At 42.8% G+C, this 26,525-nt stretch overlaps 3 protein-coding genes and 2 non-coding genes across 6 annotated transcripts; all 5 read left to right on the top strand.

Moving 5' to 3' along the window:
- Positions 1-420: 420 nt before the first annotated feature.
- Positions 421-14,577, top strand: sfmbt1 (Scm like with four mbt domains 1). 2 transcript variants are annotated; one of them, XM_057029768.1, is made up of 21 exons: positions 421-554; positions 4,015-4,136; positions 4,217-4,311; positions 4,750-4,993; positions 5,590-5,678; positions 6,896-7,148; positions 7,703-7,800; positions 7,930-8,031; positions 8,232-8,391; positions 8,500-8,582; positions 9,109-9,235; positions 9,508-9,621; positions 9,708-9,750; positions 9,850-9,917; positions 10,001-10,140; positions 10,982-11,091; positions 11,384-11,559; positions 11,691-11,869; positions 11,991-12,215; positions 12,486-12,614; positions 12,704-14,577. In XM_057029768.1, the coding sequence occupies exons 2-21, from the start codon at positions 4,112-4,114 to the stop codon at positions 12,842-12,844; spliced, it is 2,601 nt and encodes an 866-aa protein (XP_056885748.1). In that variant the 5' UTR covers positions 421-554; positions 4,015-4,111; the 3' UTR covers positions 12,845-14,577. The 2 variants fall into 2 exon arrangements, with proteins under 2 accessions (XP_056885748.1, XP_056885747.1); XM_057029767.1 differs by lacking the exon at positions 421-554 and adding an exon at positions 1,088-1,245.
- A 74-nt stretch (positions 14,578-14,651) lies between these two features.
- LOC130524060 (store-operated calcium entry regulator STIMATE-like) lies at positions 14,652-18,346 on the top strand. Its single transcript, XM_057029772.1, is given in 10 exon segments — positions 14,652-14,807; positions 15,389-15,617; positions 16,371-16,419; positions 16,498-16,593; positions 16,675-16,796; positions 16,948-17,060; positions 17,214-17,291; positions 17,499-17,545; positions 17,547-17,640; positions 17,949-18,346. Coding segments are annotated over 10 exon segments (969 nt in total). The 5' UTR covers positions 14,652-14,780; the 3' UTR covers positions 18,063-18,346.
- Positions 17,671-17,743, top strand: trnar-acg (transfer RNA arginine (anticodon ACG)). Its single transcript has one exon. It is a non-coding gene; the product is annotated as a tRNA-Arg (tRNA).
- A 1,452-nt stretch (positions 18,347-19,798) lies between the features above and the next one.
- Positions 19,799-26,180, top strand: LOC130523930 (store-operated calcium entry regulator STIMATE-like). The gene is given in 9 exon segments (XM_057029559.1): positions 19,799-19,823; positions 19,909-19,935; positions 19,938-19,995; positions 20,077-20,198; positions 20,350-20,462; positions 20,615-20,692; positions 20,903-21,046; positions 21,358-21,497; positions 24,555-26,180. Coding segments are annotated over 8 exon segments (681 nt in total). The 3' UTR covers positions 21,472-21,497; positions 24,555-26,180.
- On the top strand, positions 21,078-21,150 carry trnar-acg (transfer RNA arginine (anticodon ACG)). The gene has a single exon. It is a non-coding gene; the product is annotated as a tRNA-Arg (tRNA).
- Positions 26,181-26,525: the final 345 nt, after the last annotated feature.

Genomic DNA, 26,525 nt, shown 5'->3' with positions numbered 1-26,525 from the left:
TATCAAGCGGAACATCGCAGATGCGTCAACAAAACGAGAGAATATGGGATTAAAAGACCGATTAATTCACGGCACTGAGTGTCTCCACCGTTCACGCAATCGCTGCTCTGTAACCCAAATTGCGTGCACGTCAACGCACGCTGTGCGGATATGTTTTTTTTTTTCCCTTTTGTTATAAATCGGCGTCGGAAGGGGTGTTCTCTGGGTGACTGTGAGGCGGTTGAGATGCGCCACAAAACCTGTTCGGAACTGTGGAATAACCGCAGAAAATCGTCTTCTCAAATGGATGGACGCGTGTGTTTTCTGCAGAAAGCACGTCTGTAACAACGAACCTGAAGCACTTTGTGCATAGCGCCAACGCACATTTCCAGCAGTTTCTCTCAGCCTGTCCTCAAAAATACCCCCCCCCTCAAAAAAAAAAAAAAAAAAACCCAAAACGACTTGAGATCAGCAGAAGTGCGGCACCAGCAGTGACAAACATGCTGGTGTTTTCTGCTAGTTGTGGTTTGCTTTTGAAAAGTAATTGTCTACTCACCATTTCATCGCGCATTTTTGTAAGTATTAATGTATTCAAAGGAAATTAAGCAACTGGGGGCTTTTGTTAATGTAGGCTAACAGTAACCAGGTAGGCGTGTTATTTTATTTTTGTGCCCTCCTCAAAAAAATGCAGTCGATTTTTTCAAAAGTAGGTCGATTATATGTTCAATTAATTCCAGCTCAACCAATAACTAAGTGTTAATTCCGCTGGGGATAAAACCCGTTAACGCCTGTTCGGGTTAATCCCCGCGTCCTTGTAACGACCACAGCAAACGCAAATCTTTCAGTTTTTTTCTTTTCTTTTGTTGTTCTTTATTTCGGTGCATTGTATATTTTTGGCCTCCGCTGTGGTTGTATGATATTTTATTGTGTGAAGATGGAAGTCAACGTGATGTAGCCGGGCTCAGAGGCATATAGGCGGCAGAACATGCGCAGTGGCCATTTGTGCCATATTGGAACGAGGTCGTGAACGAGAGTTGCGTCAAACTAGCGGGAAGCTACCGAGGTCTCACCGGAAGTGTATGCAGTTGCGTAGAACGTTCAACCGTCGCTTAGTGGGCGGTTTCGTCTCCCGCTTCCTCTAAACGCTTTACTGTGAAAGGGCGCGGATGTACTTCCGGTCGCGGCTGACGTTAGCTTAACCTTACTGCGAGGGAGCAGGCGGAGAGGAACGGCATCTAAAAACCGACTTGGAAAAACTATTTAACGGTAAGGGACGATATTTGTGACTAAATATTCACATACCCTGTGTTGTTTGTTACAATTCCTTTGCGGTGTTTTGCGCTGTGACGACGCGTTCGCCTTTTTTCCCGTCTCTCAAAAAGATGTGTCGGCTTCGTTCGAGTGTAAGCGCCCTTATTGCTCGTCAGCCTGCTCCTGCTGCTCAAGCTCTGACGTTCAGTAACTTGACTCGGACACGGGCAAATTCACCATGTGTCCGACCGGTCCCCCGCGGTCTTTACGCACCGACGACGCGCGGCCACTGAGCAGATGGGTGCTTTATTAAATTTGCGACCCTACATTTGTCAGGTTCTCCTCGGAGTGAAAGTTAGACCGTCTCTCCTGCACGGCCGTTGCGTTAATGGCCCATCTCTGTTTCTGAATGCGGCGGGCAGTCCGCACAACCAGTACAACCTCGGGCTAGTTTCAGTTAAAGGATTACGTGTGAATTTCCATCGGTTTGTCACTGAAGAACTGCTTTTCTCAACAGTGCCGAATTCTTACATAATGAAGGTTGCGCGACCTTTGTGTTTGAGGGTAGCTCGCAGTTAAAGCTGGATAAACTCGGCGGCGGTGAAACGCTTTTCGCCTGCTTTGGCCATCTGAGGAGCACGGTGATGCTGTCACTTTGTGTCCTATTCCACGCTAACTTATCAAATGGTGTGTTTTTTCCCCCTCTTTCTGTCTGCTGCTCAACTTCCCCATTGTGCAACTTGGGGATAGGTTGCCAGTTTTGCGATCAAGCAACATTGCTGCAACCCAGTGGGTGCACACATTCAGTGTGTGTTCGTGCACACAGGGTTTCCCTCTCAGCATCACCTCACTGTGAGGAAATTTGGGAGCTGATAGATCTTTTTTTGGGTTTTGTTTTCCTTTGTTAGCAGCCTCAGGTGTAATAAAGTCGTCTGCTGTCAGGCGACCTATTAATAGGACGAACATCTTCACTGGGCTGCATAAGAATGTAGGTCTTGTTTCTCAATGGATTGTAAATCTGGATTACAGGACCATTTTAAAGAGATTTCCGCAACATTTGCATGTAAACAGGTTGACTGGAAATGTCTTGGTGTTCAGGGAGTAGAGTTTTGACGTAATTAAAATAATGAATATATGAACAGGAGAGTGCTATATGTGTATAAATGCACATATGTTGACTGTTGATTATGCTAAAGTTAACAATATATGCACCTGATGGATTCTAAAATTAGATATTGTTCTGCTATTATCATCATCATGACAATGCCATGGAATCACTGAATATATTTACTTTGGTGCTGGTGAAAGGGAGGGTAACACAGACCTCGCTGACCTTCTCTGATCCTGAGGTGAGAGTTTTTCTGGAACTGCACAGATAATTCTACATGTGAAACAGGGGAAGTTGCATTTCTTCCTGTCTGTTCGTACAAGGAGAAGTGCCGTTAGTCTATAAAGTTGAGTGTTTTAGGAAATTACAGCTTATCCAGCGGGGAGCATATTCCATTTATAAAAAGTAACAAATCAGCCAGCCCAAAACAATAAGTCGTACCCAAGCCACCGACCTAATTTTAGATGTGTCTGGGTTCAAATTTGAGATCTGCTGGTCAATTATCACCCCTCCAAAGGCAAACAGGTTAAAATCTAATAAATATAAATGTGTATCTTCACCTTTACTTTAAATAACCTTAATTGAAATGTAATAATCATGGGGTCTATTTCCATCTTTTTCCAACGGATCCAAATCAGATGGAAATCATGAGCCAGGACAAAGCTTCCTAACTTTCACTTGTTTCCACTGCTCTTTTTTCTCCTTGGCTCCTATAATCGGAGTGTGGCCCCGGAGACAATCAGACCCTCTGGTTTGTGTGTACGCGTCAATGGGAGGGGGTGAAAAGACGGAGGGAGTCTGGGGCAGGGTCGTGGGTGAAAGGTGGCGCTGATCCCGGCGGAGCACGGGGGGTCGTGGTGGCGGTACAGAGCGCGGGGGGGGGGGGTTGGTTTGTTTTTGGTGACGGCCCCTGTTTTAATAGAGACGTCAGACGTGACAAAGACGAGACTGACAGGCCGGGAGAAAGGAGCTGCTGTGACAGAGCAGCTACATTCTGCATCCCTTGGTCCGCTCTCCCCACTGACGTCACGCTCCTTTATCCCTCGCTCCCGCTGCATTAGCTTACGCCTGATGGTTGGGTTGGAGGTTGACGGCTCGTCCGTCGAAGTTTAATAAGTTTGCATTCGTGAGAGTTTCACGAATATGAAGCACTGGAGCGAGTTCTTGGTTTATTTGTTTATTTATTTATTTTTTGTTGGCCAAGGAGCAGAGAGAAGCAGATGGAATGCAGCGATTTAATTAAAGTTTGGGGGGGAAAAAAATGTTACAAGCCAATGTGAATTGATCTGAATTTCTCCTGGAAGCTGAGCGTTGAACTCAGTCAGCTGTGGCTTGACTTCAAATGGGTTGTTTTCCTTCCCCTCTTCATTCGTGTCACGATTGTCTACGTGCTTCTCTTGAAAATGCTCATTTAAAAATGTACTTTGTGATGTATGCACCGTCTTCTGCTGGTCATAATATCTGCATTACAACAATTTCCTTTATTTCTTGTGATTGTCAGTGTTTGTAATCCTCTTACACATTTGTTATTAAAGCCATAATGATCACAATCATTTATAAAACATAACCAATATGATGAGAAGATATCATTTTAAGGTTTTCAGCTTATGTATTTTAAATGTTTTCCATTTGCTCTTGCCATTTTTGTCATTTTGGCGCGGATTTAATTGTTACAGTTTCGAGGGAGACACTTTGAACCTGCATCGGTTCCTGCGAGAAGCTATTCCTCCTGTGTTTCTCCTCAGAACTCCTTGGCCTTGAGGGGGCACCAGCATGAGTCAGGAGTCGGTGGAGATCGGTAGGTCTGCTTAATGCGAAGTGAATAATGTGACATGTGGGAGAAAAACGATTAAAAAAGCAGCAATGTGTTTGTGGCAGATGGAGACTCTGCTCAGGATGGATCTGACTTCAGCTGGGATGACTACCTGGAGGAGACCGGAGCCCTGTCGGTGCCTCATCACGCGTTCAAACACGTGGGTGCCAGCAGCAAAAGCTCGGCTGCCATTCGCAATAAATGACTCTGTGCCATTTCTGTTAAGTTGTTATTAAGTTGGAAGTAAGTGTTGACTGAATTCAGCCTAAATCAGAGAGTCTGACTCACAGGTACAAAATGAGTCAGCCTGCGAAAGCCTCAAGTATTCTAGACCTTCATCACATGTTACTGGGGCTGCTTTTCCATTGCATAGAACCTTGGAATCTGATTAGGTTTTTGCACAGCTGGTTGTTATAGTTACATTGTTGGAAACTGCTGTGATGCGGCGTGTGCTCGGCAGGTTTAGTCGGTATTGTGCAGCGGGGCTAAGCAGCAGGTAGTTTTAACCACAGCAGCTACTTATGTGATTAAAAAAACTGCATTTGATGGGTGTATTTCCAGGTTGCCTGTATTTGGCTGATGTCTGCACGTGTTTTAGGTGGACCAGAGCCTGCAGACGGGGCTGACGCCAGGTATGAAGCTGGAGGTGTGCGTGCGATCAGAGCCCAACGGCCCTTACTGGGTGGCTAACATCATCACCACATGTGGCCAGCTGTTGCTGCTGCGGTATGAGGGCTACCAGGACGACCGGCGCGCCGACTTCTGGTGCGACATCATGACGGCAGACCTCCACCCGCTGGGCTGGAGCCGCCAGCATGGCAAGACCATGAGAGCGCCAGAGGGTGAGGCGTGGCTGCCTTCTAATAAGTCAGAGTTTATGGTTGTTTTTTTTTCATTTGATTGTTTGCAGAGGGCATATATGCAATAGGAATTGAATAATTAAATTAAATTAATTACATGGTGCCGTTAGCACAGTAATTACTTTGATTTCTGATGCAAATGTGCAGGTTTTTAGTTCTCTGTGCGATTCTGTTTTTCCCCTCATTAAATTTCAGGCACAAACAACTTGTGGATAAACAGGCCTTTCAGCAGAGAGAGCAAACAGCCTATTTATGGTGCACCTAACAAAGCAACAGCAGATTTAAATTCTAGTGTCCCACAAAAGATCATTTTGTTTATTTTCTCGTCGCGTCGGAACGTTTTCTGGCACAGCAAGTTGGGATTCTGATTCTGATAAATGTTGCGCAATTTAATGAAAGCGGTGAGCTCCTCTTGGATTTGGCTTCGTAAAACATGAAAAGCTAAATGTTATTATTTCATTTTCAGGGTTTTTTATTTTTTATTTCCAGCAGATGACAATAATTCAGTGTGAAAGACCGGGCCAAGGTGCCGCGGTTATTACTTGTACTAAAGGAAAACCCATTTTGATTCACCTCAGGTGTGCGTGAGAAACACCAGGACTGGGAGGCTCTGCTGGAAAGGGCCTTGGCCGAGGAGTGCAGCGTGCCTGCCAACCTGCTGGAATTGGTAAGGAATGAGAACAGAGCAGCTGCCTTTGATAGATTCTCCTCACATCTTGGGTGTGGCCCCTGGCTGCTTGTGCCAGCGCTGATTCAGCTTATATATTTGCTACAAATGTGTACAATAAAGTGACCAAAGCTTGTTTAGTTGACCAGACTTCAGTTCTATTAAACTAGTTAATTCAGTTATATTACAGCAAGTAGAAAGATTCTACCTGCAAATGATCAGAAATGAAAACAATCAGTAGCTAATGTTGACACAGAACATCACATTTTAATCTTTTTTTATCTGTTTATTGCTGTATATAATTAAAGAGTCTCTGGTCTGGCCTTCAAGTCAAACATTTACGCCTTAGTTTGATGCCAGCAGGTTGTCTTTGCATCGTGTTTAGATGTGTCAAACCCAACTGGGAGTGTGTGGGTTAAGACAGTTGGATGTCATCCTGATGATTCATTACCTCGCTTGTATTTTACACCAACTGGTTCAACTGGCAGCACGTGAGGCCGAGAGGAGCTGCAGTCTGCAGGAAAACGTTTCGGTTGCTTCAGGAACCTGTCAGGCTTTATTTTTCCGAGAATATTTTTAGCACGCTCATTGAACGTGAACGCGGAGAGTTAATGAGTCAATATTCGTATGTAAACTGTCCGTCTCTTCACATATTGCCCAGCAGCTGGACGCATCTCGAGAGCGCTGTGGTGTTAATTAACAGTCAAACAGTAGTCTCCTCCAACTATCAGCGCAGACGTGTGAGCAGCACCTTAACAGTTCCATTGTTCACTCGGATGTAAATCGGGAACTTGCATGTGTCAACAGACAACCGCGCGCACAGCCCCTGGTAACGGCGGCTATTTCAGCGCAGCCTTACTTTAACTTCAGGTATGAGCAGCGCTGGTAGCTCAGGTTGAAATGAAACGACCCTGTGCTGTTGAAATTAAGTTCACATCATTACCTTCAAACATTTTAAGATATCATATCTGTTGTCAGTGTTTCATGGAATGTACAGCAACAGGCTGAACTTTGTTTAAGGACACCAAGGCTGGGTTGTTACAGACCGGAATACTTGTCAACTGATCTTTGGCATTGCCTGCACTTTAATTCAGCAGAAATGTTGCACCTACTCTCGGTTCAAATTCCGCTCTCTGTCTAGGTGTGTATTCATTTGTGTTTGTGTAAGAACGTGCGCTATCAGCTTTAACCACCCCTCCCCTTACCATCCCCCACAGCCCCAGCGTGGAAGAGACCCAGTGGAGCTACTGTGTGCAGGTTGTTACGTGGAGCTCCAGGACAATGTTGACCTGGGGGCGGCCTGGGCCGCCGAGGTGGAGGAGAACGTCGGAGGAAGGCTGAAGCTGCGTCTGGTTGGCACGGAGGGCCTCCCAGACACACCCGCAACCCTCTGGCTCTTTTACCTCCACCCACGCCTTCACCCACCAGGCTGGGCCAAAGAGCATGGCTACACCCTCAGGCCCCCGTCAGGTCAGTGACTTTGACACGGGCCAGCTTTTTATATTTAGAAACAAAAGAAGGAAGAGAAAACACTGTCTAAATTGCGGTTTGAGGAAAAGTTGGGGAATGTTTACGTGTCTCACATTACACTGCATTAAATCACTTTAAAAGACACATTAACATGTTCTGTTTGGTGGGGGAAAGGGCATTGGAAACCATAGAAATGAAATATTCACGACACAAGACATCCCACCAGACCCTGAAATTGATTTTAATGCAGAATGAGTTAGATTGCTGTTTTCAGTGCCGCAGATGAATAATTCCCTTCAAGTGAATAACGTTTATTAATATGCAAGATGTATAATGCAGCAAAGGCTTCATCTGAGACACAGCTGAAGTAACACAGCCAATCGTTATTATTGCTTTTGTTGCAATAATTCTGTCGAAGAACACAATAAGTATTGAGCAGCACCGACTGACATCGTCCCTTTAAATGTAATAACTCGTACATAAAAATTGGGTTATATGGGTTTCTGCCATTTATTATGAATTGGGTTTGGATCATTGCACGTTTGTTGCTTCAGACCTGTCGGCCCTGAGGACGGAGGAAGAGTGGGAGGAGGTGAGACAGAGGATCTGTGACCTTCCGCAAGACGAAGCTCTGACTGCAGAGTACAACAAGGTGCCGCTGGAGTGGCTTTAAATTGCACATCTCTCGGTTGAGATTAAATTGTGACGCAATGAGCGTCGTTTGAGGGATTTTCTTTTGGTGCTGAACGTTTTCTCTTTGTGGCTGATGCGTTTCCCCCAGGATCCCCAGTCTGTCGCTGCTCATTGTTTTAAGGAAGGAATGAAACTGGAGGCTGTTGATCCTGCTGCTCCTATTTCCATCAGACCTGCAACTGTCACCAAGGTAACACGTTTCCTATCAAAAGGACTCCCCTGAGCTTCTGTGTTCCTGTTCAGCTTCCTCGTGTTATTGCCATGCTTTTATGTTCTTATGTCTGTACAGTCACACTTGGTCCTGGCTGAATTGATATTGCAAGTTCTATTTATTCACACCTACAAGAACACGAGTCTAGAATGTGCACCCAACTCTCCTCTTCACCCTAGGTGCACAATGAACATTTTTTCCTCGTGACGATGGATGACCTTTGCGGCATTGAGGACTCAGAGGCTACCAAGAGATCCTTCCTGTGTCACAGAGACAGTCCAGGAATCTTCCCTGCACAGTGGAGCCTCAAAAATGGGGTCCCCCTCAGCCCCCCACCAGGTCTGCTATGTTCTTTAGAAACAAATAAATCCAAGTATAGAAACTGTGAGTGGTTTCATCAGTTTTTCCTGCCTGTCCCTTATGTTCTTTTTCAAAAATCATTTAAAGGATACCAGGGTCCAGACTTTGACTGGGCAGACTACTTGAAACAATGTGAAGCTGAGGCAGCTCCTCAAAATTGCTTCCCGACTGTAAGTCAGCTCTGCTTCTCACTGCCACTCTCATGTCAATGGCTGCTGTCGTCCTGTAACTTTTTTAGGATTCCTTCAGACAGCAAGAGTCAGTTCCCCCTTTGTCTCATGACCTGAGCTGTTGTTGGGTGCAACATGCTAATTTTGCTAGTTTAATGCATAAAATATGCCTCCAGCAGCAGGAAGATCATTACAATGGTACCCCTTAATCAGGTAATTAGCAGTGGCTGTCTGGGGTGTAACAAAACACGCTTCATCCGCTTTTAAAAGCAGGGCTGCTGGCTGGAGTTCGCCCTGTATGGTGTTACAGTATTTATTCCACACAATGGAAGAAGGGCTACAAAAGAGGAAATGCAAGAAAATTAGTTTCAATTTTCAATATGACAAGTTTAGACTAAATAGAGAATCATATTTTCTACATCTTTGAGCCTTGAAAAATATTTTTTCTCTGTATCCTCACACATATACTAGTAATGTATCTCTACAGAAACAGACCTTTACTCAGTGTTCTCTGTTCTCCTGCCAGGACCAGTATGACCACAGCTTCAAACAGGCCATGAAACTGGAGGCTGTCAATCCACTGTCACCTGAGAATATCCATGTGGCAACTGTCACCAGCGTCAAAGGGCAATATGTTTGGCTCAGCCTGGAAGGTGAGACATTACTCTCAAAGTCTGTGAAATCCGCCAGAGCTCATAAACATTAAAATGTGAAGCATTAACCTGCCTGGATCTCATCTGGAATTCCTTCTACCTGTTCATTAGTTTAAACTTGGCATGATTCCTCTGGAGATTATAGCGTCTCACAGACACAGAGAAAAACCTTTTCATTTCTTCGTTTTTGCTAAATAGAATTTAATATCACACTGTATCTAAAGTAGCATCAAATGTATAGCATTGATATTCTGCAAAATGTGTTTTTAAAGGCCTGAAACAGCCAATGCCGGAGTTGATAGTTCATGTGGACTCCCTCGACATTTTTCCAGTCAGCTGGTGTGAGACCAATGGCTACCCACTCATCTACCCCATCAAACCCTCTGGTACACCGCCCAAGTTGTCCAATCAAAGTGGACCCTAATGATCTCTGGATGATGGCCACTGACACACAAATGTCTTTGTTTTTCAGTTGAAAAGGAGAGGAAGATTGCTGTGGTGCAGCCCGAGAAACAGTGAGTATGAGAGGATGGGTGCGGCCTCTGATTGGACTAAACTTCAGAAGCAAAAAAAAAAAAAGAACTCTTTAACACCCAATTTTTGTCACTCGGCAGCCGAGCTCCACCCAAATCATCGTCACCTGATGCGGTCAAGCAGCAGATGGCCAGCCAGTCAGAGACAGGTGAGTGGCCTGTTTCAGGTCTGAAAGGATCCCAGGTGCGATACGTCCTATCTGCTGACTGATGTTTGCATGTGGCTGCGCAGGACCAGGTAACGGCAAATACTGCTGCCCTAAAATCTACTTCAACCACCGCTGCTTCTCGGGGCCTTACCTGAACAAGGGACGCATTGCAGAACTGCCTCAGTTCATTGGCCCTGGAAACTGTGTTCTAGTGCTGAAAGAGGTGAGTAGAAGGAGGCCTCTACCTGTGAAGGCACACACACTAATTGCAAAATCATGGTGATCTTGCATTTCTTCAAGAGACCCACCTGCATGCAACAGACGTGTTTAATAAAGAGAGGATGGTCGGGACAAGTTTATCACTTCAATTTCCGCTCATGGATCAGCCATCCTAATTGATAAAAGCATACCATTTACAAAGATGAATGTTGATTCTGAGTCTGCAGGTTGCCTCATTATCGTTACAGGGCAGCTTTCTCACTTCCGGTTATCCTGGCCAATATTTTTGGACTAAATTGGGACAATCCAGCATTCTTTGGCTTCTCTCGATTACCAAATATGATATCGCATCATCTTATCCTTGGTGGTGATATCAGTTGCATACTTTCGCCTTCCTTAGATCGTAGCTTCTCCAAAAAGACCTCTTTGTCTAATTCTGCTTTCTTTTTTGTTGGATTTATGTTAAGTTGTGAACTATAAATAAAATAAATAAAAAGATTTTAAAAAACAACATGGTGGAATAGACGGGAAAGCCATCAAACACGTATCTAACAGCAGTGGTCCCGAAGATCCACAATCACAGATTTCGAAGCATCCAAATGCACTTCAAGTGCTGAGTGGTTTAAGGATGCACACCATTGTTTTGAGTTTGTGTGTGTATGTGTGAGAGAGAATTTAGACTCCGCGAATATTCTGGAAAGAAACTGAAGAAAGGTCACCTAAACTCAAACTTTTTTTCAGTTTTAACATGTTTATATATCAAGAAAGACAGATTTTGATGGCATTCAGTTTGTTTTTTGTAAAACCATGTGAAATTTATGATTCCCCGCTTGTCTTGTTTGCAGGTCCTGACTCTGCTGATAAACTCGGCTTACAAGCCCAGCCGAGTGCTAAGAGAGCTGCAGCTGGATCAGGAGAGCCGCTGGCAAGGCCACGGAGAGACACTCAAAGCCAAGTGAGTGCAAGAAGCACCCTTAAATCCTCAGCTCAGAATTCTGCTTCAGCTCTCTTAAAAACCAGCACGAATAGAAGTGTTGAGCGCCGGTCTATTTTAAGAAATGGATTAAATCTGTGCTGGGCTGAATAAGTGCAAATAAATATCTGCTTGCCAGAACTCAACACCCAGGCCTTTAACCATGGAAGCAATTATTTATTTTTTAAAAATATACCCTTTGTTTTTTTTTAAACTTTAAACAACAAAATTTAAAAGATGTATTACTTGTTTCTTATTGACTTTTAAATGTCAGGTACAAGGGAAAGAGTTACCGAGCCACAGTGGAAATAGTCCGCACTGCAGACCGTGTAGCCGATTTCTGCAGAAAAACCTGCATCAAGCTAGAGTGCTGCCCAAACCTCTTTGGACCGCGCATGGTTCTGGACCGCTGCTCTGAGAACTGTTCCGTTCTTACAAAGACCAAATACAGTAAGTGGATCACTGATTGCTCCAGTCGTTTGCTTACCACTGGTGCCAGTTAATTAACCACGTAATGTTATGTTGGTGTGAGTTGGCAGACAAAACAGCTTTACACAATGAGTGTTTTACCTTGTCACTAGCGTATTACTATGGGAAAAAGAAGAGCAAGCGTGTTGGCCGTCCACCAGGGGGCCACACCAATCTGGAGGGGGGAGTGAAGAGGAGGGGGCGAAGGAGGAAGAGGAGGAAGCAGCTCTTTGTGCACAAGAAGAGGCGCTCCTCGGCCTCAGTGGACAACACGCCTGTTGGATCTCCACAGGTGCTCAATCCTTGAATTTAGAAAAAAAAAAGACCAACGTTTTTCACTTTAATTTAGTTTTTAACAAACTAAAGAAATGCAAATCATGTAAAGTTGTTTTGTCGTCACTTCTGGCTGGCAGGGCAGCGGGGAGGAAGAAGATCTGGATGAAGATGACTCCTTAAGCGAAGACTCTGGTTCAGAGCTGCAGGATGATCTACAGGATGACTCGGAGCAATCGTTTGGGAAGTCCCAGCCCACCACGCCCTCTCCCTCCCCTCCAGCGACGCCCAGGCCCACACGTCGACATCGGAAACCCCGCTCGCCCTCATTTTCTGATGATGAGAATCGACCCCCATCACCAAAGGTAACAAAGGTCACAATGACTTTTAACATCTCTGTGTGACAATTAATACTAAGAACTTGATGATCAGAGCCAAGGGGAATTAATCCTAAATCACCCTGTAGTACTACTGCCAATATATGCTATTATATACTATTGAGCTATTATATATACTACATACTATAATGTCTATGTCATATTTGGGGAAATGAGCTGCTTGAGTGATAAAGAGCTGTGAGCTTTTCCACCTGTTTAGAGTTCTCTGTGCGACTCACCTCTTATGTATGTTTAAAGACCTCAAAGACTGAGCCTCCTCAGAAGTTGTGTTTGGACACCAGCCCGCTGGAGTGGACCGTTACGGACGTGGTGCGCTTCATCAGGACCACTGACTGTGCACCTCTTGCACGGATTTTCCTGGATCAAGTAAGCAACAGTAAAGCTTCACCAGGAGCTGCGTCATATTGATGCTCTCTGATGTCGCATCTCACAAGCTTTGTTTTTGTTTTGTTCAGGAGATCGATGGACAAGCACTGCTGCTGCTGAACCTCCCAACGGTACAAGAGTGCATGAATCTGAAGCTGGGACCAGCCATCAAGCTGTGCCACCACATTGAGAGGGTCAAGCTGGCATTCTACCAGCAGTTTGCCACATAACTGGAAATGAACATGGACGTGAAAACATCGAATCTGTTATAAATCCTGTGAAAGACGCTGTAATTGCCCACTTGGCTTTTCTTACACTGGATATTCTATAGAATCCTGCATATGTCAAATGGAACACGGATATTTCATAAGCTTGGGGTAGGAGGATACACAGGGTCCAAAACCATTCAGGTGCATTTAAGGGAAGCACTTCGGAAGACTAAAAGAAGAATTCAAGGCACCTTAATACCAATTATACTGTGCGCGCAAATGCCATTTATGCCGGCATGTTTTGTCCAAAAAAGCTATTGTCCAGGATGTGCTTTCAAATTAAAGCAGGCTGAGGTTTATCTTCGCTCTAAAAAAGGCCTTATTTGTGTTTTTAGAGTGCCTTGGATTCTTCTCCTTTCAATGCGTGTGATTGAATGAGAGTGCTGCAACTCCATGTAGTAATTGTGTGCATTCATGAATTTAGATTGCCTGCCCACGCAAGAAGCACCAGTGACTCATTTTGAGTTTGTTTTTTTTTTTTAAATCTGCAATAATCTTACCTGGTGATCACACACAAGTCTCATTTTACTATAAAAATGTTCAGCATTGGTGGTGATGAGTGGGCCCGTGCTACAATATGTCTGAGCTAAGCTTACCAAAAGACTTTTCAGAAAGATCCTTTGGCACCTTCCCTAAGTACACAAAATGTAAAGTCCTCATGTAATGATTGGGGTTTTATTTTCAGGCTGAAACAAGGTCATGGAAATCTTTTTTTTTAATGCAGATGAGCAACCTTGAAAAGATGCATAATTTGCAGCAGGGTGAATCTCAGAATCCTAAAGTTGAGGTCAGAATTAAAATATTTTGGAAAAAGGTTCCCTAATTTTAATCCACATCATAACCTCCAATAAGCAATATGACTAATTTTTCATGCTGAAGTAGTCCTGCTTAAAATTTATAATTTTCTAAAGAATGTTTACCAACCTAATATTGAGGGGGTGGAAATAAATTTTGTTCGTCAGTTTCTTGAAATAAATGATGTTAAATTATACATGCTGCTTAAATATGACCTTACTTCAGGGACAGTAATAAAATTAAAAATAGGGAGGGGAGCAAAACTGATACTTTTGTAATCCATAATTTTAGTACATGCATTACAGTGCATTTGATCTACTCGTTAGATGCCTAACCTATTGTAGTGACACCGTAATAATGTACTCAGCAACTCAAGGTGGAAATTTAATCAGCTGTTCATCAATTAAAGATTTGTGCAGTTTCTATCAGAAGATTCTGTAAGCACAATGAAAGGTGTATAGTGGTATGCAAAATGTGAATATAGAGCATGTTTGGTAATAGTGTATATAATATCTTATAGTGCAACAGGGTGGAAAAATAATCTCAAGCAAATAACTTTCTTCATAAATGCCCTAAATTTGTTGTATATTTGCACATAATAGGCAAATACTCAAGTGACATTTGATTATTTGAGCCAATCCATGTCACTGAATAGGTACTGCTTATTTTAACAACTAACGTTGCTTTGGCAGTATTAAAGCTTATTTTCTCAATCCTTCATATTCTTTTTATTGATTACATGTAACTTGCTGTATTGTGGTTTTCATTTGTGAGTATAAATCCTGTGGTATTTCTTTTAAGTCACTCGATTTTTATTCACATTTCAATGGAACAGCTTTTTCATGTTTGTATCTCATTTTAATGAGAGAATTGTGATTAAAACATTGTAATGGATTTTATACGACTCCCTGCCTGTAGCATACATTTCCCAGGTTGCAATGTGCGGTTACGCAGGTCACATGACAGAACGTCTGTCAACAAGAATGGGAACTGCTGGGCACGGAAGCAGCTGGACAAATACGAGCAATGACCTGCAAAGTGTCGGGTTTTGTCGTGCACAGTTGAACTACTTTTTAAAAAATGTGTGAAAATCAACATTAAGATGGTTTATATGCAGATCTCGATGCCAGTAAGGAGAAAATGTGATTTCACTGTCTCGGGCTTTAGCTTATTTGATGTAAATGGTTAAGATGAAGGCTAGCTAGCTAAGGATAGCACGTCAGCCAACACACCCTCTTGTTTAATTTTTACGGTACAGTCTCGACTGTAAGCAACTTTGTCACTTTACTACTTGTCTTGCATTTTAAGGTACGTTTGCGCAAGTAGCAGGGTAATGTTTATTCGTTTGATGTACTGAAAGGCATGTTTGACCACTGTGCACGTCGCTAGTAGCGCGTAGCTTGCAGGTCGAGACATTAGAGTTGTCCTGATGTGCATCAGACTGTTCTAATGTCGAAGTTCGATGTGTAAATATGTAAAACGTTACGGCCCCGGTATTGCGTTGGGACTGCTTTATCCAGTGACATTGACTGCTGCAGTTGTAATAATGTTTGGAGGATAATGAGTCTATGCCTTGATCGAAGAAAATGCCACCATCTTTTACTGAAGACTGTTCAGTTTAATATATCGATTAGCTGACCAGCTGCAGGAAGGAACTGGGGTACACAGTACATTTGAGGAGCCACTGCTTCGACTTCGTTTTTTGTCCAGTTTTTCTGTCCTATGGGTGCTGGGAGCGGTGCCGACATGCCCTCCCAACTCAAGGACGTAGCAGGACCCGGTGGAGCAGAGCTGCCCGTTGTCTCCTTTCCCAACACGTCTGCACCCTCCACCCCGACGCCGGGTAATACCCGAGGTTGCGAGAATGGCGCCTTCATGGACTCTTTTGGGATCTTTCTGCAGGGACTCCTCGCCGTTGTGGCTTTCAGCACTCTGATGTGTGAGTATGAGCTGAGACGGAGCATGCGCGTGTGATATTTGACTTTGATGGAAACATCACATAACAGCATCCCCCAGTTAATCAAATGAAAATGGATCTCAGTTGGATGCTTCCAGATCCAAGTCTATATAGGGATTCAGAAAAGGTTTCCATCACAGCAGAAATGTTTCCACAGAGATCAGCCTCTCGCATATTTAAATGTCTGTAAAGGTGATTTTATATTAGACTTGGGTGCCAAAATTTGCACTGTAGTGTCACTTGCGTGAGCTACAGAAAGGGCGGTCTTGTTCCCAAGCAGGAAGAAGAGTCCCTCGCTTCCAGATCCCACAGCTGCACACAGGGTCTGTTTTTGCCTGATGTCACAGTTGTGCTCAGCACAGGAACTGAGGTCATAGCTTGCAGCATTACTTCACCTAATGAGAACACAAGAAAGTCATTGACTGTTTTGGAAACATAAATATTTCCTGCCAGATTTGTTACATGGTTGAGCACAATGTCTCTCTTTGGAATCGGTGGTTCTTGTTGAACTTAAAGTTTTTTCAAGCGTAAGTTAATTATCTTTTGTACTTTGAGCCAGTGTGATGCTAAATCTTTTCCAAACAAGAAGTTAGTTCTGCTTTAAAATGTGTTGCACCGTCAGATTCTCCCCCAAAGTTTTGAAAGCTGGAGGCACTTTATTTTCTGCTGTTCTTGGAGTCACTTGTAGTGATGGAATACTGCTGTCCTCTTTTTCTATGCTCATTTCCTTCACAGTGAAGCGTTTCAGAGAGCCAAAACATGAGAGAAGACCCTGGAGGATCTGGTAAGGAGCTCAGATCCACTTTCTTTGAAATTACATCAAAGGAGTAATTGAGTTTTAACACCTGCACTCTCTCTGCAGGTTTTTAGACACCTCTAAACAGGCTATTGGGATGCTGTTTATCCACTTTGCTAATGTGTACCTGTCCGACTTAACAGAGGAGGATCCCTGCTCACTGTAAGTTGACCCTCTTAGAGCTCCATGCTCAAGATCTGTGGCTTCATTTCTAAATTCCGTTCACATCTCTGTCCCTCCCAGATACCTCATTAACTTCTTATTGGATGCCTCTCTGGGTATGTTGTTCATTTACGCTGGGGTGAGAGCCGTCAGTGCTGTTGTGGAGTGGAGACAGTGGGACTCTCTACGTTTTGGAGAGTACGGTGAGAATTATTTGGCGATCTGTAGTGCCCAGTGTAGGGCTGTAGTGCTTTAGAGCTGCATTCCCTCTTAAACTGTAAAATCTAAACACATTCTACGCTAAATGTCTGAATACTTAAAGCAATTCTCATGCTGTCATTTGTATATTTGTAGGAGAACCAGTCAAGTGCACAGCATGGCTGGGCCAGTGTGTCTTATACATCTTCATTATGATGTTTGAGAAGGTCGTCATCATGCTGGTTCTACTTATTCCCGAGTGGAAAAAGGTCAGAACAAAATAAAAAAGTCATAAACTAAACTAATTTCACTAGATTGCAGTTTGTTCATTAACGTCATAAATTTGGACCTGGAATACCTCTTATCATGCACGCGTCTGTGCGAAGTGTGGTCCACCTAAAGTCTGTGTATGTCTGTCGCAGCTGGCCCTCCTCAACCCCATACAGAATCCAGACCTGGAGCTGGCCATCGTCATGCTCATCGTTCCATTCTTCGTTAACGTAAGTCTGCTCTCATGATTTAATTCATTCAACACATTGTGTTTACATCACACACACAGCATAATCTAAGCCCATTCATGTCACTCATATTTTGTCATCATGTGGCCATTTTTTGTAATAGTAATTAAAATACATTTGGCCAGGTTAGGAGTTATTTCCCCCATGGTGAATTTTTTTTCATTCTTTTTTTTTTTTTTTTTGCATTAGGCCCTTATGTTTTGGGTAGTGGATAATTTCCTAATGAAGAAGCACAAACAAAGCAAAGCTCGAAGAGAGAGAGGAGGATTCTCGGGGGAACAGCAAGGTCCGATATAGACGAGCTTTGTCTCACGATGACTCGGAATCAGAGGTAAGTGAGTGTGAATTACGTCACTTACAAAGGCCAGTGGCGCAATGGATAACGCGTCTGACTACGGATCAGAAGATTCTAGGTTCGACTCCTGGCTGGCTCGGAAGTTTTGCAGATCCAGAAATATTCATTAACTAGATTTACATTGTACATATAGTTTTCTTATGTTATTTTTAGACTTAAGAAAAAATATCTCAGTTGTAGAAAAAGAATACCATCCCATGTTCATGGTTTATATTGTGCATTTGAACCTTCTTCTGACTTGTACATTTGCATTTTCCCTTTTTTCCCCCCCTTATGTTCTTTAGATACTTTTCTCAGCAGATGACGAAATGGACGAGTCAGACGAGGACGATGTCCGGCGGCTCACCGGCTTAAAATCAGTGAAGAAGAAAAAGCTTCGTTTGGGGATCTCTGTTTGACCCATGTGCCGAGCTAACCTGCTCTGGTAGCTATTCATCTTGAAAATGCAGTTTTTGTTTCCAGAATTTCACTTAATACACACGGAGAGATATTCCTGCTAGCTGTTTAATACCTGCTCTGTGCAGCTGCTGCTTTCATTTGACACGTGGTCTGCAGAACACTAACACATTGTGGGTAGTTCCGCCCACATTGCCAGGGACATTGTGGGTAGCTCCGCCCATATTGCCAGGGATGGTGTGTCACCGCCCATTTCCTTTATTTAGCTCAGTTAGTGAGTCATGTGGGCCAGTGGCGATACCGGCGAGCGAAAAGCGTATGAAGCCAGCCGTCATATGCGCCATTCAATCTTTCGACAGCCAGCGCGTCGCCGATCCAATCTTCGACAGCCAGTCGCGTCGCCGATCCAATCTTTCACAGCCAGTCTATGCGCCATTCAATCTTTCAACAGCCAATCATATGCGCTTTTCAATCTTTCCAACAGCCAATCATCTCGCGATTCAATCTTTCAACAGCCAATCATATACGCGATTCAATCTTTCGACGTCCCGACTTAAATTAAACTGCGGTCTCAAACTTTGGAAAAGCCATCGATCCTAGAGTTGATTTATTATTAAAAGTCTGCCCGTGTTTATTCCGGACATCTCCGTGATGTTGACAAGGTACGTGCGCAAATTGCGGTATGTATTCGTTACGTTTTTTTTTTCAATTCACATAAAATATTCACCGTAATGCTTAATGCAGATATGTCCAAGTCCTGTCAGGCATTTGTAACGCTAATGTAACTTGATCATCGGGAGTTTTGCAGTAAAGTTTGTGCAGTTGCTGCACATTAGCTTTAGTGATGTATGTTTTTTCTGCCGATGAAATTGCTTGTTTCTTTGGCAGTTTGTGCGCTGGAGGCGTCGTTTCTGTTACTTGTTAAACATTATGTTATGTTATGACAGACCAAAGAAATGGCATGACCTTTACACTCAGGAGAAACGACCAACCTAAAACGACTTACATTAATCATTTCAGATAGCAGCATCCCCCAGTTAATCAAATGAAAATGGATCTCAGTTGGATGCTTCCAGATCCAAGTCTATATAGGGATTCAGAAAAGGTTTCCATCACAGCAGAAATGTTTTCCACAGAGATCAGCCTCTCGCATATTTAAATGTCTGTAAAGGTGATTTTATATTAGACTTGGGTGCCAAAATTTGCACTGTAGTGTCACTTGCGTGAGCTACAGAAAGGGCGGTCTTGTTCCCTAGCAGGAAGAAGAGTCCCTCGCTTCCAGATCCCACAGCTGCACACAGGGTCTGTTTTTGCCTGATGTCACAGTTGTGCTCAGCACAGGAACTGAGGTCATAGCTTGCAGCATTACTTCACCTAATGAGAACACAAGAAAGTCATTGACTGTTTTGGAAACATAAATATTTCCTGCCAGATTTGTTACATGGTTGAGCACAATGTCTCTCTTTGGAATCGGTGGTTCTTGTTGAACTTAAAGTTTTTTCAAGCGTAAGTTAATTATCTTTTGTACTTTGAGCCAGTGTGATGCTAAATCTTTTCCAAACAAGAAGTTAGTTCTGCTTTAAAATGTGTTGCACCGTCAGATTCTCCCCCAAAGTTTTGAAAGCTGGAGGCACTTTATTTTCTGCTGTTCTTGGAGTCACTTGTAGTGATGGAATACTGCTGTCCTCTTTTTCTATGCTCATTTCCTTCACAGTGAAGCGTTTCAGAGAGCCAAAACATGAGAGAAGACCCTGGAGGATCTGGTAAGGAGCTCAGATCCACTTTCTTTGAAATTACATCAAAGGAGTAATTGAGTTTTAACACCTGCACTCTCTCTGCAGTTTTTAGACACCTCTAAACAGGCTATTGGGATGCTGTTATCCACTTTGCTAATGTGTACCTGTCCGACTTAACAGAGGAGGATCCCTGCTCACTGTAAGTTGACCCTCTTAGAGCTCCATGCTCAAGATCTGTGGCTTCATTTCTAAATTCCGTTCACATCTCTGTCCCTCCCAGATACCTCATTAACTTCTTATTGGATGCCTCTCTGGGTATGTTGTTCATTTACGCTGGGGTGAGAGCCGTCAGTGCTGTTGTGGAGTGGAGACAGTGGGACTCTCTACGTTTTGGAGAGTACGGTGAGAATTATTTGGCGATCTGTAGTGCCCAGTGTAGGGCTGTAGTGCTTTAGAGCTGCATTCCCTCTTAAACTGTAAAATCTAAACACATTCTACGCTAAATGTCTGAATACTTAAAGCAATTCTCATGCTGTCATTTGTATATTTGTAGGAGAACCAGTCAAGTGCACAGCATGGCTGGGCCAGTGTGTCTTATACATCTTCATTATGATGTTTGAGAAGGTCGTCATCATGCTGGTTCTACTTATTCCCGAGTGGAAAAAGGTCAGAACAAAATAAAAAAGTCATAAACTAAACTAATTTCACTAGATTGCAGTTTGTTCATTAACGTCATAAATTGGACCTGGAATACCTCTTATCATGCACGCGTCTGTGCGAAGTGTGGTCCACCTAAAGTCTGTGTATGTCTGTCGCAGCTGGCCCTCCTCAACCCCATACAGAATCCAGACCTGGAGCTGGCCATCGTCATGCTCATCGTTCCATTCTTCGTTAACGTAAGTCTGCTCTCATGATTTAATTCATTCAACACATTGTGTTTACATCACACACACAGCATAATCTAAGCCCATTCATGTCACTCATATTTTGTCATCCTGTGGCCATTTTTTGTAATAGTAATTAAAATACATTTGGCCAGGTTAGGAGTTATTTCCCCCATGGTGAATTTTTTTTCATTCTATTTTTTTTTTTTTTTTTTGCATTAGGCCCTTATGTTTTGGGTAGTGGATAATTTCCTAATGAAGAAGCACAGAACAAAAGCAAAGCTCGAAGAGAGAGAGGAGGATTCTCGGGGGAACAGCAAGGTCCGATATAGACGAGCTTTGTCTCACGATGACTCGGAATCAGAGGTAAGTGAGTGTGAATTACGTCACTTACAAAGGGCCAGTGGCGCAATGGATAACGCGTCTGACTACGGATCAGAAGATTCTAGGTTCGACTCCTGGCTGGCTCGGAAGTTTTGCAGATCCAGAAATATTCATTAACTAGATTTACAATTGTACATATAGTTTTCTTATGTTATTTTTAGACTTAAGAAAAAATATCTCAGTTGTAGAAAAAGAATACCATCCCATGTTCATGGTTTATATTGTGCATTTGAACCTTCTTCTGACTTGTACATTTGCATTTTCCCTTTTTTTCCCCCCCTTATGTTCTTTAGATACTTTTCTCAGCAGATGACGAAATGGACGAGTCAGACGAGGACGATGTCCGGCGGCTCACCGGCTTAAAATCAGTGAAGAAGAAAAAGCTTCGTTTGGGGATCTCTGTTTGACCCATGTGCCGAGCTAACCTGCTCTGGTAGCTATTCATCTTGAAAATGCAGTTTTTGTTTCCAGAATTTCACTTAATACACATGGAGAGATATTCCTGCTAGCTGTTTAATACCTGCTCTGTGCAGCTGTTGCTTTCATTTGACACGTGGTCTGCAGAACACTAACACTTGTGGGTAGTTCCGCCCACATTGCCAGGGACATTGTGGGTAGCTCCGCCCATATTGCCAGGGATGGTGTGTCACCGCCCATTTCCTTTATTTAGCTCAGTTAGTGAGAGTCATGTGGGCCAGTGGCGCTACCCGGCGAGCGAAAAGCTGTATAAGCCCAGCCAGTCATATGCGCCATTCAATCTTTCGACAGCCAGTCGCGTCGCCGATCCAATCTTTCGACAGCCAGTCGCGTCGCCGATCCAATCTTTCAACAGCCAGTCATATGCGCCATTCAATCTTTCAACAGCCAATCATATGCGCTTTTCAATCTTTCAACAGCCAATCATCTGCGCGATTCAATCTTTCAACAGCCAATCATATACGCGATTCAATCTTTCGACGTCCCGCCTTAAATTAAACTGCGGTCTCAAACTTTGGAAAAGCCAATCGATCCTAGAGTTGATTTATTATTTAAAAGTCTGCCCGCTGTTTATTCCGGACATCTCCGTGGATGTTGACAAGGTACGTGCGCAAATTGCGGTCTGTTATTCGTTACGTTTTTTTTTTCATTTCACATAAAATATCACCGTAAATGCTTAATGCAATATGTCCAAGTCCTGTCAGGCATTTGTAACGCTAATGTAACTTGATCATCGGGAGTTTTGCAGTAAAGTTTGTGCAGTTGCTGCCATAGCTTTAGCTGGCTGTATTTTTTTTTCTGCCGATGAAATTGCTTGTTTTCTTTGGCAGTTGTGCGCTGGAGTGCGTCGTTTCTGATTACTTGTTATAACATTATGTTATGTTATGACAGACCAAAGAAATGGCATGACCTTTACACTCAGGAGAAACGACCAACCTAAAACGACTTACATTAATCATTTCAGATAGCAGACTACATTTTTCCCTCAGGTATAGACAGAAAGGATATAATCTATCTAGATTTATAACTTAGCAGGATAAAAATACCTCTGAAGAACTTAACACGGTTAACTGTTACATTCAGCAGGGTGTTTACACATTTATTAGTCAGCTATTATGTTATGTGAAACAAGAGTAAGTTTTTTTGTTGTTACAGATAGAAAAGTGCCCTCTGCAGCTGAGTTATATTATGTTATAACATGACAGAAAATGTCTACCAAAAAAACCTCCAGCCGTGCCTCCTCCACCTCCAGCTGGGCCTCCTCTTCAGTCATCTACAGTTTGCTTCAGCCCCAGCTTCCTTCTTCCATGTCCTCTTCACAACAGGATGTAAGTGATAAATAAATAAATTCTCAGTCGATCTATAGATCACCTTCCACCTTCCCCAACTATTCTATCCTGCCGGCTCCCCGGTGAATCCTGTCTGCTGTCTATTCCTGATAATAAAGCTGTGTTCCGTCGAACTCCGGTGTTGCATTTGGGTTCTCGTCGGGTCCCTGACATCTGTCTGTCTGCAAGAATTTAAGTAGTGACAAGGAAATTGTGATGCCACAGAAGCTAAATATCAGTTTTTATTTTCCAGGCTGGAGACAACCGCAGCATTCCTGGAACGGACCAAGTAGATGAACTGGCTGAATACTTGGTGGAGCTACGAGAGCAGACGGGATTGACCCTGAACAATCAACAAGTTAGCACCATTCTGGGTTTGTGGCAGAGTCTTGACAAATTTGACAAAGACAGGATTGTGTATGCTGCAAGACATCAGGACCGGTTGCTAACTGGGCGGTTCAGGTCTCCTAAAAAGAAGGCTGTGTTCACTCCTGGTGGTGGAAAGTACAAAACGGTGTGTGTTCTTGGCTCAAGTGGTTCACCAGCTCAGTGGCCAAACTGCTGTCGCCTGATAGAGACCATCTTCGCGAGGCTGTGCAACATTCATACGAGCCCCAAAAAAGAGGACAACACAGCGTATCTCGATGGTCTCTAATTTTACAGGATTACAAAAAGATCCGGCAGCTGGTTCTGTGCAATGGGACGCTAATGCAGCAGACAACCCTCCAACGTGTTGGAGTGAACCAGACCACCCTCATGCAGTGGTATAACCAACGGCTGAAGGGTCAGGAGGCGTCTGTTCTTTTGCAAGGTGTGCAACGGCCAGCTGACCCATTGCCCTGTGCAAAAACAAAACCCATCTCTCTGCCACAGTACCAACGCCAGCCCCCAGTTTACCAGCTGCACACCTACAACATGCCAGCAAATACAGCTGGACAGGCAAAACCTAGGTTACGGCAAATTGATCCTGCAGTTGCCTCCAGTGGACCATCAGCCACCCTCTTCAGTACAAAGGAAAAATATACTGTCCAAACACTGAGGCTCTCACAAGGAACAGTGTCTGAAGCAGATGAGACAGTAATGCAATATTGTTACTTTTAATATGCTTATCCCTGTGGGCTGTTCTGCCCTTTGAGTTCCACTGCAAGTTTTACATCTTATTTCATAGTTGTATCAAGGTTTCATTGGGGTTTGATTTGTTTCTTTGACAATTTCAGCTTTATAAATGCTTAAATGTGAATGTCATTTTGTTCACAATTGTACATACATATTCTCTTTGTTATAAATTAAAAGTTTTACAAAAATAATTCTATCATTTTTGGGTCCGGGTGGGATTCGAACTTCTGTTTCCTTCTCTTCTTCCCCCTTTTTTCCCCTTTTTTCCCCTTCTTCCCCATCTTATACAGACTACTGTTCCCCAGCTTTGGCGCAATGGATAACGCGTCTGACTACGGATCAGAAGATTCTAGGTTCGACTCCTGGCTGGCTCGTTATTTTTGATTTACTTTTTTTGATAATTGTGCTGCATTTGGTAATTGTTAAAACTATTTATCTTATGTTAGTTATGTTATGTAATATTTACATAATCTGAAAAGGAGGACATTTACATGGAATATGTTGTAATTTTCTTTATTTCTTCAACATTCTTCACTGTGGCTGATTTGACCTTTTCTTTTTTCTTTTAGATAAATTCCTCTGCAGACCATGAGATGGATGAGTCAGATAAGGGCAACCTTCATAGGCTTTATAGGCTTTTAGACAAGTAAAAAGAGGGAGATTTGCATGGAGATGTCTGTTTGACCTGCGTGCCTAGATAACCTGCTACAATTTCCTCTGGTAGCTATTCACCTCACAAGGTCCACATATACATTCTCGGTACCTGCACAGACTGTATTAGAAACTCATGTTGTCATTTCAAAATCGGGATGTTCCAATCTACTAGAACAGAAGTCCCTTTATTTCTCTAAATGGCTGCATAAACAGCATGTAACTGGGATTTAATTTAATACACTGGGAGATATTTCTGCAGTAAACTGTCTCAGATCATCGCAGTTTACCACAACTCTCCATTGGTGAGTGCTTGGATTAAAAAGCCCCTGGGAAGAAGAGTTCAATAACAAAAACATCACTAATGCTGCACTTTTAACTGGAAAAACAGCATCAACAGTTGTCCTTTAATGGTAGTGTGGATGGATGTTTGGGCTGCTGTAATAATAACAAGACTGCTGAATTAATCGGTTTCATCATGGAGATTGGTGGTGACTGGGGTGTCTTTAAGTAAAAACATTTCACGAGTCTGTTTGAATCTCTAGACTCTTTACATTTTCCAGCCTTCCACTCTAATACTGTACACCCTCGATGTATTAGTTGCTATACCATCGCTGTCTTCAGACAGTTTTTTCAACGGCTTGTACTAGTAGGAAATCACTCACCAGACTCCAACTTTCTCTAGATATCATTTTAGTTTCTGAACATTTAACTGATGAACTTGTGTTATTTTGTCTTTAAATGTGGCATTTTATATATACATATATGTTTTCTGAGTGTTATTTTGGGCCAAAAAGATGACTATGCTAAGTGTTCTTCACTCCCTCATTCCAATAGGGGGAGACTACAAATGGGAAGACATCTTGCACAATTTTATATTATTCCAAAATTTGTTTGTTTGTTTGTTTGTTTGTTTTTGTAATGTTTGCATAGTAATATTCCCGGGTGAAATTACCAGCAGGTATTTGTGTTGTTTTGTTAATTTTTATGACTGTTTATCCAGAGCTCCAGATCTTCAGGCATGAAGCAGCATTCAGCAGGATCTGATGTTAAGAATGTGATATAGATATCGACCTTTAAACTGTTGTGGCTGTGGGCCAGACGATTGGAAATATGTGTGTGTGTGTGTGTGTGTGTGTGTGTGTGTGTGTGTGTGTGTGTCTGCCTGTCTGCCTGTCTGTCTGTCTGTCTGCCTGTCTGTCTGTCTGCCTGTCTGTGTACATACCAATGCGTGTGTAGGGTGCATGTGTATATCTCCGGTGGTCTTCTTTAAAGGGTGTGTAACGTAACTGTATACTGTGACTGTGAAGACGCTGATTAAGGTCATGACTTCATCTTGACGTCTTTGGCATGAGGAAATGGAATAAATGTCTGGAGGAGGAGGTAAAAATACAGCCTCTCCCAGCTGTAATTTTAAATTTCAATGCAACTAAAACAAAGAGGGCTTTGAGTACTTTGCAAAGTGAAGCTACAAGATGACTACAAAGACGAGTTATAGAGGTAAATTATCTTAAATGCTTTTCCAATAAAGGATGTAAAACAAAGTCTAAATGTTTTAATCATTCATTCACTTTGTCTCAGCAATGTATTTGTATATATGTACAATTGTATATTTTAGGTTATAGTGTAATATTTTAAGGCTTTTACAGAATATTGTAAATTACAGGATATTTTAACCTTGACCTTAACCTTGTATTTGAACAATACAATAATATTGAGACATTTTTAAAGCTGTTTAGTTGTCAGAGACAATCATCATGAGCAGTGACTTTTAGTGAAACTGGTATATGAAATCAGATAGATGTGACTGTTTCACATGTATCAAACGTGTCAACCAAACAGGTGGATCATTTAAACTAGCATTACAGGCCCCGGTATAGGTGTTCCCC

Source organism: Takifugu flavidus, chromosome 4 (genome assembly GCF_003711565.1).
Source record: "Takifugu flavidus isolate HTHZ2018 chromosome 4, ASM371156v2, whole genome shotgun sequence".
Lineage (NCBI taxonomy): Eukaryota > Metazoa > Chordata > Actinopteri > Tetraodontiformes > Tetraodontidae > Takifugu > Takifugu flavidus.
Note: the sequence above shows the minus strand (reverse complement) of the source record. Positions and strands in the feature narration are given on the sequence as shown.